The sequence below is a fragment of the Oncorhynchus nerka genome, linkage group LG3 (genome assembly GCF_034236695.1).
Source record: "Oncorhynchus nerka isolate Pitt River linkage group LG3, Oner_Uvic_2.0, whole genome shotgun sequence".
Lineage (NCBI taxonomy): Eukaryota > Metazoa > Chordata > Actinopteri > Salmoniformes > Salmonidae > Oncorhynchus > Oncorhynchus nerka.
Genome location: NC_088398.1, coordinates 14,595,070 through 14,608,028, shown reverse-complemented (window position 1 = coordinate 14,608,028; position 12,959 = coordinate 14,595,070). Strand labels below are relative to the sequence as shown.

Here is a 12,959-nt window from a genome sequence, read left to right as displayed (position 1 = left end):
CTGCTAGTCCATGGTGAGTAATCGCAGTCCTGATGTCTAGAAGTTATTTTCGGTCATAAGAGATGGTAGCGGCAACATTATGTACAAAAAGAGTCAAAAAATAAGTTACAAACAACGCAGATAAACAAACAAAAAAATACAATCAGTTGGGGGCACGTAAAACGTCTGCCTTCTGCTCCGGCGACATCTTTTTTAAATGTATTTTTTATTTTACCCCCTTTTTCTCCCCAATTTCGTGGTATCCAATTGTTAGTAATTACTATCTTGTCTCATCTCTACAACTCCCGTACGGGCTCGTGAGAGACGAAGGTCGAAAGCCATGCGTCGTCCGAAACACAACCCAACCAAGCCGCACTGCTTCATAACACAGCGAGCCTCCAACCCGGAAGCCAGCCGCACCAATGTGTCGGAGGAGACACCGTGCACCTGGCTACCTTGGTTGGCGTGCACTGCGCCCGGCCCGCCACAGGAGTCGCTGGTGTGCGATGAGACAGGGATATCCCTACCGGCCAAACCCTCCGTAACCTGGGCGACGCTAGGCCAATTGTGCGACGCCCCACGGACCTCCCGGTCACGGCCGGCTGCGACAGAGCCTGGGCGCAAACCCAGAGTCTCTGGTGGCACAGCTAGCGCTGCAATGCCGTGCCCTAGACCAATGCGCCACCCGGGAGGCCCTCTACGGTGCCATCTTAAATCCTCTACTTAGTTCTGATTCACTTAAAGGTCTTGACAACCTCAAAATGGACAAGGCCCCTCTGCTCTGTAGCTGGGGTTGCAGTTGGTTTTCTGCTTCTTTCTGCCTGTTTCTGACTTCAATAAATATGCCTGCGGTGAGACCACGGAGATGCTACAGTTGAAGTCGGAAGTTTACATACACTTAGGTTGGAGTCATTAAAACTCGTTTTACAACCACTCCACAAATTTCTTGTTAACAAACTATAGTTTTGGCAAGTCAGTTAGGACATCTACTTCATACATGGCACAAGTAATTCTTCCAACAATTGTTTACAGACAGATTATTTCACTGAAATTCACTGTATCACAATTCCAGTGGATCAGACGTTTACGTACACTAAGTTGAAAGAAAATTATGTCATGGCTTTAGAAGCTTCTGATAGGCTAATTGACATAATTTGAGTCAATTGGAGGTGTACCTGTGGATGTATTTCAAGGCCTACCTTCAAACTCAGTACCTCTTTGCTTGACATCATGGGAAAATCAAAAGAAATTAGCCAAGACCTCAGAAAAAAATTATAGACCTCCACACTTCTGATTCATCCTTGGGAACAAAAGCAAAGGACCATGTGAAGATGCTGGTGGAAACAGGTACAAAATGATCTATATCTACAGTAAAACGAATCCTATATCGACATGACCTGAAAGGCCGCTCAGCAAGGAAGAAGCAACTGCTCAAAAAACGCAATAAAAAAGCCAGACTACGGTTTGCAACTGCACATGGGGACAAAGATCGTACTTTTTGGAGAAATGTCCTCAGGTCTGAAGAAACTAAAATAGAACTGTTTGGCCATAATGACCATTGTTATGTTTGGAGGAAAAAGGGGGAGGCGTGCAAGCCGAAGAACATCATCCCAACCGTGAAGCACGGGGGAGGCAGCATCATGTTGCGGGGGTGCTTTGCTGCAGGAGGGACTGGTGCACTTCACAAAATAGATGGCATCATGAGGTAGGGAAATTATGTGGATATATTGAAGCAACATCTCAAGACATCAGTCAGGAAGTTCAAGCTTGGTCGCAAATGGGTCTTCCAAATGGACAATGACCCCAATGACTTCCAAAGTTGTGGAAAATGGCCTAAGGACAACAAAGTCAAAGTATCGGAGTGGCCATCACAAAGCCCTGACCTCAATCCTTTGGAAAATTTGTGGGCAGAACTGAAACAGTGTGTGCGAGCAAGGAGGCCCACAAACCTGACTCAGTTACACCAGCTCTGTCAGGAGGAATGGGCCAAAATTCACCCAACTTTTTGTGGGAAGCTTGTGGAAGGCTACCCGAAATGTTTGACCCAAGTTAACAATTTAAAGGCAATGCTCCCAAAAACGAATTGAGTGTATGCAAACTTCTGACCCACTGGGAATGTGATGAAATAAATAAAAATAAAAATAAAAATAAATAAATCATTCTCTCTACTATTATTCTGACATTTCACATTCATAAAATAAAGTGGTGATCCTAACTGACCTAAGACAGGGAAACTTTACTTGGATTAAATGTCAGGAATTGTGAAAACTGAGTTTAAATGTATTTGGCTAAGGTGTATGCAAACTTCCGACTTCAACTGTATATTCAACAGTACCCCAGGTCTATTGCTGCTGCTGCAATTACTGGTCATCCTGGTGTTGTTCCAATAATGTTTCTCAATAATGTGTCTCTATTCAAAGTTTTTTTTAATGTACCCATCTAATGTTTCTCATTCCCAGAAGAACTATTAATATACTGTGATTCTAATGCTGCTGTGGCTCCTGCTGCTGATCTTATGACACACAGAGATACAGTGGGCTGCATTGTCTCTGGCCCAGAGACAGGCAGGGAGGGGGAGAGCCTAGGGAGTATCAACAATAACAAGAAACAGAGGGTTTATACTTGCTACTGAACAACAGTAGGTTATATACAGTGGGCTGCATTGTCTCTGGCCCAGAGACAGGCAGGGAGGGGGAGAGCCTAGGGAGTATCAACAATAACAAGAAACAGAGGGTTTATACTTGCTACTGAACAACAGTAGGTTATATACAGTGGGCTGCATTGTCTCTGGCCCAGAGACAGGCAGGGAGGGGGAGAGCCTAGGGAGTATCAACAATAACAAGAAACAGAGGGTTTATACTTGCTACTGAACAACAGTAGGTTATATACAGTGGGCTGCATTGTCTCTGGCCCAGAGACAGGCAGGGAGGGGGAGAGCCTAGGGAGTATCAACAATAACAAGAAACAGAGGGTTTATACTTGCTACTGAACAACAGTAGGTTATATACAGTGGGCTGCATTGTCTCTGGCCCAGAGACAGGCAGGGAGGGGAGAGCCTAGGGAGTATCAACAATAACAAGAAACAGAGGGTTTATACTTGCTACTGAACAACAGTAGGTTATATACAGTGGGCTGCATTGTCTCTGGCCCAGAGACAGGCAGGGAGGGGGAGAGCCTAGGGAGTATCAACAATAACAAAAAACAGGGAGTTTATACTTGCTACTGAACAACAGTAGGTTATATACAGTGTACACAACATGAAGGACTTAATTTATCTAGAGCATTGTTTTAATTGGCAGTGGCTCGCTAGGCTACATGATGCTTGCAAGCACAACAACTATAACTATGGTTAAATGGAGGAAAGCTGAGTATGATGAAATGATTGGTGCTCCAGCGAGGGACGCATCTGCTGTTGACTGTCAAAATGCATAATGACAATCACACCTAAACTGAAGAGCTTTCTATGAAAACAGCAACAGTCCTGGGCTGAGGGACGGGTCTCTAGGAAAGCAGGAAGCATTAGAAGAGATGATGATGAACTACGATGCGCCAGCAGGGAAATAAGGGGCGACTGGCAAACCTTGACAGGCTTTCTTCCCCTGCACAGAGCAGACAGGGCAGACCACACCATGCCCAAGACAAACACCTCGACAGGGTAGGAGCTCCGTAAGGGGTGGAGGGTGGAGGGAGGGGAGTGGAGGAGGAGGGGGGTCCAGGGGAACAGATGATGGGCTATCCTCCCGACCTGAGAAGGACAAGGGTTATAGAGGTGGATGGAGGAGGGGGAGAACAGGGGTTATAGAGGTGTATGGAAGAGGGGGAGGACAGGGGTTATAGAGGTGTATGGAGGAGGGGGAGGACAGGGGTTATAGAGGTGTATGGAGGATGGGGATGACATGGGTTATAGAGGTGTATGGAAAAGGGGGAGGACAGGGGTTATAGAGGTGTATGGAGGAGGCGAGGACAGGGGTTATAGAGGTGTATGGACGAGGGGGAGGACAGGGGTTATAGAGGTGGATGGAAGAGGGGGAGGTCAGGGGTTATAGAGGTGTATGGAAGAGGGTGAGGACAGGGGTTGTAGAGGTGTATGGAAGAGGGTGAGGACAGGGGTTATAGAGGTGTATGAAGAGGGGGAGGCCAGGGGTGTGTGGGGGAGAAGAGGTGGGGGATTGGAGGTGGGGTATTAGGAGCATCTTACATCACCGAACAGAAAGAAGAAGGAGGCTGATGAACACAAGACAAACTGACACACTATTCAGGAACCAAAATCTCAAACGTGCTCATTTTCTCCAGATTGATAAACTCTTCTCTTTTCCTTGTTCTCTTCTGTTACTCACCAGAGACTTGGAGCTCTGTCTGGATGGGGGTATGAACTGCCGTACATTGGTGGGTGTTTCCTTCTCAATGGAGTGTCTCCTCTGGGGGGCCTGCCTTCTCTCAGGCTGGGGGGTGGAGGAGATGGGCAGGAACATGGGTGGAGCTGGGGGTGGGGGGAGAGAGGATATATGTGATATACTTTTATATAGTACTGTAACCCTTATATTACCAGTTAAGTTAACTGAGAACGCTCTCTTTGACAGCATTAGTCTCAGCATAGAAGAGCTGTCAGGTGAACAGCTGAGAGCTGTGAAAGCATAGAATTACATATAGAATTCTGGGATCTCCATGATAACCTTAACAAAAGCTTCATCGCCTCCCGAGTGGTGCAGTGGTCTAAGGCACTGCATCCCAGTGTGAGCTGTGCCACTAGAGATCCTGGTTTGAGTCCAGGCTCTGTTGCAGGCGGCCGCGATGGGGAGACCCATGGGGCGGCACACAATTGGCCCATCGTCATCCTGGTTTGGCCGGCAGGAATGTTTTTGTCCCATCGTGCACTAGCGACTCCTGTGGCGGGCCGAGCGCAATGCACGCTGTCACGGCCGCCAGGTGATCCTCCAACACATTGGTAAGGCTGGCTTCCAGGTTAAGCGGGCATTGTGTCAAGAAGCAGTGAGGCTTGGCTCGGTTGTGTTTCGGAGGACGCACGGCTCTCGTCTTTCACCTCTCCCGAGTCCGTACAAGAGTTGCAGCGATGAGACAAGACTGTAACTACCAATTGGATACCACAAAATAAATAAACCCTAGCTTCATGTCCACACCCTGGTTGAACCCTAACCCCAACCCTAACTCTGGCCTTCTGGTCAACTCACTCTTCCTGCCCAGTACAGACTCTGGAGATGTGTCATCTACCACCGATGTAGAGACACTGGAGCTACTGGCTGACCTTCGACCCCCAATGGTGATGTCATCCTGTAGGGGGAACAACAGAGAGCAATGCTGTAGGATGTACAGTTGAAGTCGGAGATTTACATACACCTTAGCCAAATGCATTTAAACTCAGTTTTTCATAAATCCTGACATTTAATCCTAGTAAAAGTTAGGATCACCATTTTATTTTAAGAATGTGAAATGTCAGAATAATAGTAGAGAGAATGATTTATTTCAGCTTTTATTTCTTTCATCACATTCCCAGTGGGTCAGAAGTTTACATACACTCAATTAGTATTTGGTAGCATTGCCTTTAAATCGTTAACATGGCTCAAACGTTTCGGGTAGCCTTCCACAAGCTTTCCACAATAAGTTGGGTGAATTTTAGCCCATTCCTCCTGGCAGAGCTAGGAGACCTGTAACTGGGTCAGGTTTGTGGTCTCATTGCTTACACACGCTTTGTCAGTTCTGCCCACAAATGTTCTATAGGATTGCGGTCAGGGCATTGTGATGGCCACTCGAATACTTTGACTTTGTTGTCCTTAAGCCATTTTGCCACAACTTTGGAAGTATTGTCATGACGTTGGCCTGGGGGTAGGTTTATGACAGTCATAAATACCTCTTTCCCCCTTTTTCCTCTCTCTACCCTACTGATGTTACATTGGGAAAACCCTTGGTTAACATAGAGATTCTGGGAACATCAGAAGGTGGGGGGAATGAACTATATTCTGGTAATCCAACCAATTGAACATATGCGGCGGTACTTAATGAATATGATGTCAGTTCGGTTGTCATCTGAGACATTCTCATCAATGATAAGATGACAGTGGAAAGTCTACACAGAGTTATCGGATTCACATGGAATTGTTGTTTAATTTAAATGTTTGAATATGAAATTATGGGATGAAATGTGAATTTAGCTTCTAAAATGTGAGATTTGGGTTTTCATAAGGCTCTGCTCAATCAGTGGCCCGCCCCTGTGAAGGGACATGGGCTATAAAACTTTTCAAACACGCCCTCCTCTCCCTTCCTATATAAGCCCTTGACGACAATGTAACCTCCTGTTCCGAGGAAGTGAGGACGACGGTCCGATGTCAGAATGGTTCAGATAATAACTACAGAACGAAGCCAACATCAGCGTGAGCTTTGGTTGCAAATGGTATGAACGTTGAACTCTTATTCACTACAGAAGTGATACCTCCTAGCCGTTGAGTTAGCAACAGCCGCTGCAAATGAGGGTTAGGAAGGAACAGACTGAGTATCCCGTCTATCACACAACGACGTTACTACAACGTGTCCAGTTGACAACCAGAGACATTCTTCAAAGGACAAAGGACTCGGTTGGGCAACACAGCCTTCCATCTACCACCAACCTACCGAAGCGCAGCTCAGAGGAAAATGCATAAGATTCTGTATTTACGGATGCACAGCTTCGCCCTTTGTTCCTCAGTCTTCCCGCTCTTTCACTCAAACCCAGCCCTTTTTCTTTTGTGTAACCAGCTGTCATATCTGCTCCTCCCGCTAGGGACGTTTTCCTTTATGACGTCATTTGTAATCAAGTTATGATTTAATTATGTGTATGTGTAATTCTGTGTGATTAGTTAGGTATTTAGTAAATAAATCATTAAACCCAATTTTGCATTGCTGATTCAACTTGTTAGCCAGGGTTCATGCAGATAACCAAGAATTTACAACTTTCAGATAGGACTGAATTATGATGACGATTAATATTGACTGCTATTGATGTAAAATATTGCTAGGTCTTTAAGAGTTTATTCGGAAGATAACAGCTCTCTAGTTAATTACATTTACATGATTAGCTCAATCAGGTAATATTAATTACGGATAAATTATTTTATAGAATAGCATGTCATATCACGACAGTATGCTTGGGTTCATTGTCCATGTGGAAGACCTATTTGTGACCAAGTTTTAACTTCCTGACTGATGTCTTGAGATGTTGCTTCAATATATCCACATAATTTTCCTATCTCATGATGCCATCTATTTTGTGAAGTGCACCAGTCCCTCCTGCAGCAAAGCACCCCCACAACATGATGCTGCCTCCCTCATGCTTCACGGTTGGGATGGTGTTCTTCGGCTTGCAAGCATCCCCCTTTTTCCTCCAAACGTAACGATGGTCATTATGGCCAAACAGTTCTATTTCCTTTCATCAGACCAGAGGACATTTCTCAACAAGACTCCCTAAATTTTATCAGCATATCGATTGCGCAACCAGGGGTGGTAAAACCTTGGATCATTGTTACTCTAACTTCCGCGACGCATATAAGGCCCTGCCCCGCCCCCCTTTCGGAAAAGCTGACCACGACTCCATTTTGTTGATCCCTGCCTACAGGCAGAAACTTAAACAAGAGGCTCCCACGCTGAGGTCTGTCCAATGCTGGTCAGACCAAGCTGACTCCACACTCCAAGACTGCTTCCATCACGTGGACTGGGACATGTTTCGTATTGCGTCAGATAAAAATATTGACGAATACGCTGATTCGGTGTGCGAGTTCATTAGAACGTGCGTTGAAGATGTCGTTCCCATAGCAACGATAAAAACATTCCCTAACCAGAAACCGTGGATTGATGGCAGCATTCGCGTGAAACTGAAAGCGCGAACCACTGCTTTTAATCAGGGCAAGGTGTCTGGCAACATGACCGAATACAAACAGTGCAGCTATTCCCTCCGCAAGGCTATTAAACAAGCTAAGCGTCAGTACAGAGACAAAGTAGAATCTCAATTCAACGGCTCAGACACAAGAGGCATGTGGCAGGGTCTACAGTCAATCACGGACTACAAGAAGAAACCCAGCCCAGTCACGGACCAGGATGTCTTGCTCCCAGGCAGACTAAATAACTTTTTTGCCCGCTTTGAGGACAATACAGTGCCACTGACACGGCCTGCAACGAAAACATGCGGTCTCTCCTTCACTGCAGCCGAGGTGAGTAAGTCATTGAAACGTGTTAACCCTCGCAAGGCTGCAGGCCCAGACGGCATCCCCAGCCGCGCCCTCAGAGCATGCGCAGACCAGCTGGCCGGTGTGTTTACGGACATATTCAATCAATCCCTATACCAGTCTGCTGTTCCCACATGCTTCAAGAGGGCCACCATTGTTCCTGTTCCCAAGAAAGCTAAGGTAACTGAGCTAAACGACTACCGCCCCGTAGCACTCACTTCCGTCATCATGAAGTGCTTTGAGAGACTAGTCAAGGACCATATCACCTCCACCCTACCTGACACCCTAGACCCACTCCAATTTGCTTACCGCCCAAATAGGTCCACAGACGATGCAATCTCAACCACACTGCACACTGCCCTAACCCACCTGGACAAGAGGAATACCTATGTGAGAATGCTGTTCATCGACTACAGCTCGGCATTCAACACCATAGTACCCTCCAAGCTCGTCATCAAGCTCGAGACCCTGGGTCTCGACCCCGCCCTGTGCAACTGGGTACTGGACTTCCTGACGGGCCGCCCCAGGTGGTGAGGGTAGGCAACAACATCTCCCCGCTGATCCTCAACACGGGGGCCCCACAAGGGTGCGTTCTGAGCCCTCTCCTGTACTCCCTGTTCACCCACGACTGCGTGGCCACGCACGCCTCCAACTCAATCATCAAGTTTGCGGACGACACAACAGTGGTAGGCTTGATTACCAACAACGACGAGACGGCCTACAGGGAGGAGGTGAGGGCCCTCGGAGTGTGGTGTCAGGAAAATAACCTCACACTCAACGTCAACAAAACTAAGGAGATGATTGTGGACTTCAGGAAACAGCAGAGGGAACACCCCCCTATCCACATTGATGGAACAGTAGTGGAGAGGGTAGCAAGTTTTAAGTTCCTCGGCATACACATCACAGACAAACTGAATTGGTCCACTCACACTGACAGCGTCGTGAAGAAGGCGCAGCAGCGCCTCTTCAACCTCAGGAGGCTGAATAAATTTGGCTTGTCACCAAAAGCACTCACAAACTTCTACAGATGCACAATCGAGAGCATCCTGGCGGGCTGTATCACCGCCTGGTACGGCAACTGCTCCGCCCTCAACCGTAAGGCTCTCCAGAGGGTAGTGAGGTCTGCACAACGCATCACCGGGGGCAAACTACCTGCCCTCCAGGACACCTACACCACCCGATGTTACAGGAAGGCCATAAAGATCATCAAGGACATCAACCACCCGAACCACTGCCTGTTCACCCCGCTATCATCCAGAAGGCGAGGTCAGTACAGGTGCATCAAAGCTGGGACCGAGAGACTGAAAAACAGCTTCAATCTCAAGGCCATCAGACTGTTAAACAGCCACCACTAACATTGAGTGGCTGCTGCCAACACACTGTCATTGACACTGACCCAACTCCAGCCACTTTAATAATGGGAATTGATGGGAAATGATGTAAATATATCACTAGCCACTTTAAACAATGCTACCTTATATAATGTTACTTACCCTACATTATTCATCTCATATGCATACGTATATCCTGTACTCTACATCATCGACTGCATCCTTATGTAATACATGTATCACTAGCCACTTTAACTATGCCACTTTGTTTACTTTGTCTACATACTCATCTCATATGTATATACTGTACTCGATACCATCTACTGTATGCTGCTCTGTACCATCACTCATTCATATATCCTTATGTACATATTCTTTATCCCCTTACACTGTGTATAAGACAGTAGTTTTGGAATTGTTAGTTAGATTACTTGTTGGTTATCACTGCATTGTCGGAACTAGAAGCACAAGCATTTCGCTACACTCGCATTAACATCTGCTAACCATGTGTATGTGACAAATAAAATTTGATTTGATTTGATTTGATTTGACTTGTGGAGGTCTACAATTTTTTTCTGAGGTCTTGGCTGATTTCCCATGATGTCAAGCAAAGAGGCACTGAGTTTGAAGGCAGGCCTTGAAATACATCCACAGGTACACCTCCAATTGACTCAAACTATGTCAATTAGCCTAACAGAAGCTTCTAAAGCCATGACATAATTTTCTGGAATTTTCCAAGCTGTTTAAAGGCAGAGACAACTTAGTGCATGTAAACTTCTGACCCATTGCAATTGTGATACAGAGAATTATAAGTGAAATAATCTGTCTGTAAACAGTTTTTGGAAAAAATTACTTGTGTCATGCACAATGTAGATGTCCTAACCGACTTGCCAAAACTATAGTTTGTCAACAAGAAATTTGTGGAGTGGTTGAAAAATGTGTTTTGATGACTCCAACCTAAGTGTATGTAAACCTCCGACTTCAACTGTATACTGATGTCAACTACCAGAAGACACACACACACACACATACAAATGCACATGCGAGCACCGAAACTCAAACACATACACACACTTACACACACACACTTACGTCAGAGTCGGAGCTGTCCAGTTCTGACAGGGTAGGCGCTTTCAGCCTCTTCCTCTGACATAAGGCCTGCGCTCCACCCCCTGGTGTCCCTGGACTCCCATTGGACAGACTGCTGAGGGTCATGGTGCTAGTAGTCTTCCTGCGGCCATCAGGGCTGGACACATCTGGACAGAGAGGTTGTCACAAGAAGACTGATCAGACAGAGGACAGCTCAAATACCCTAACTATACTGAATGCTGCAGATAGAAATGTCATGAATAGAGCTGGGAACATAATTACCAGCTCCACATGACAGGCAAACATATCTATTCTATGTGATACATTTCTATTTTAGTGTTCGGTAACGTTGCAGTCCTGAACAGACCCGAGGGGAACACACCAGCGGTAGGGAGGAGGGAGTATGAGTTGAGGAGAGATGAAGAAGCAGCCTGGTGTTACACACACAACATGGATTCTACTTTCATTACCCTTTAAGACCTGGACTGAGCAGGATTCGAATGAAACCCTAACCCTAGCTGACTCCCTCCCTCCTAGCCTCATTGACAACTTCTCCCCCCAAGAAAAAGTGAAATAAAATAGGGAGGGAGGGATGACGGAGGAAGGGATGGAGAAGATAGTGCTGGAAACAGCAGATAATCAGTAGCAGAGGCAGATCTGATCTGTGAATGCATTGAGGCCTTGCCAGGCTCTCTCTCTCTCTCCATCTCCCTCTCTCTCTCTTTCTTTCTCTCTCCTTCTCTCGCTCTCTCACTTTCTCTCCCTCTCTGTGAAAAGGAGAGAATGTGAATACCTCTTCTGGAAAAAGTCTCAAATATGACCTCATTACCTCAGTGGGAGGCCAAGGCCCTCCTCCTGTACTGCTGTCCTGGAGCTTCTAAACCTGCCTTCCTGGGACAAGACTGACTGGTCCTAGGATCCAGGTTTAAACTAGAGCAGATTAAACATCCACCATTTGTGGCACTATGCTCAGTGTCAGTCAAAAGTAAAAACATTGTAAAGCACTGGTTTCTGTAAACTATATTTGTCGATATAGTATAATTCAGTCTATTTTAGTCGAAGCATAAGCAGTAGTGTTAGGATACAGCCAAATAGGCAGACAAACGAAACAGGGCTAACATTATGTGTTGCAGCACACAAGTTGCTAGTCACATAAACAGAGCCAAACCACTCCACATACTTTACCTTGACGTGTAAGGATCAACTGTGGAGTGCTGTAGTATATGCCTCCACCTAAAAGGGAACACTTCCTTAAATATGATAGGACAGATTGTACTAATGGTTTATCCCTATCCCCAAACATAGCCTGTCATTTGACTACAGAACTCTATCACTCTCGGTGAGTATTGGTATTGGAGAATCTGGCCACAAAGTAAGAGGATAAGTACCCAGCTGCAATGAAGTTCAGATAGCCAACCATCCCATACACACTCACGCACGCACAAACACAAACACATAACACACACACACACACATTAAAGCTTCACAACAATAAATTGCCTCCGATGTGATGAAAGACCCTGGGATCAGTGGGAGAAATGTCAAGCACAGCCAATCTGATTTGTAAAAGTTCAGATACCCTGCCCACAACAGGAAGTGTTGACACATAAAAGAGTAAGAGTGTAGATTATTATAAATTATTTTCATTTACATTACATTTTTTTTTCAGTGTCACCAATGTAAATTCATTGGCTATCTATCTCACTAGAGGATGTGATGACATTTTTGGGTAACCTTTGGGTAACCACTGCAGTACAACCTTGTAAAACAGAAGGCATCCTCTTCTTATCTGTTTTAAAAACAGCCATATACTGTAAGTTAATCAGAAGTGCTAAATGACCAATGCAGGCGATGTTGGAGATACACTGATGTCTTTGTGAGAATGTGCTTTTTTGTGTTGAATAGAGCTGGGAGCCGACAGGTGTGTGTGTGTGTGTGTTCTGCATGTGTGCGTGCGTGTGTGTGTGTGTGTGTATGTGTGTGTGTGTGTGACGACAGCTCCTGTCTACGCTGCTCTCTGATCCCACCTCTGATTAAATTCTGCAGACTCACTTTCCAAGATTAACAACTGCTTTGTGTGAGGAGGACCGTCATTTTCTAGAAAACCAAGGAAGGTAGTTATGCACGTCTTGGTTGTTTGTAATGTGAATTTCTGAGTAATGGAGTTCTTTAGCTACGGCAACTCTTTCCCTGATTTATTTTAGTATGGAAAAGAAAAAGGCCCAGATGCAGAATTCTATTCATAGATTATTCAGGTAGGAGCTCTGTTGTCTCTACTGGCTATAGGCTACTGACTTTTATCAATATCAAATATGTTTTTAACATACTGTAGGTTTCATTCCAAGTGCAA

General features: G+C 45.6%; 1 protein-coding gene across 3 annotated transcripts in view; it reads right to left on the bottom strand.

Moving 5' to 3' along the window:
- Positions 1–12,959, bottom strand: part of LOC115114419 (protein spire homolog 1-like) — a 73,442-nt gene that overhangs the window by 9,450 nt on the left and 51,033 nt on the right. For 2 of the 3 annotated variants that reach the window (XM_065008735.1, XM_065008741.1), the window contains 3 exons: positions 10,613–10,776; positions 5,169–5,268; positions 4,317–4,459 (listed from right to left, as the gene is read on the bottom strand). In XM_065008735.1, the coding sequence (XP_064864807.1) occupies positions 4,317–4,459; positions 5,169–5,268; positions 10,613–10,776 (407 nt within the window). Of the gene's footprint in view, positions 1–4,316; positions 4,460–5,168; positions 5,269–10,612; positions 10,777–11,794; positions 11,843–12,959 lie in introns of all 3 variants that reach the window. The other variant, XM_065008733.1, reaches the window with a different exon arrangement.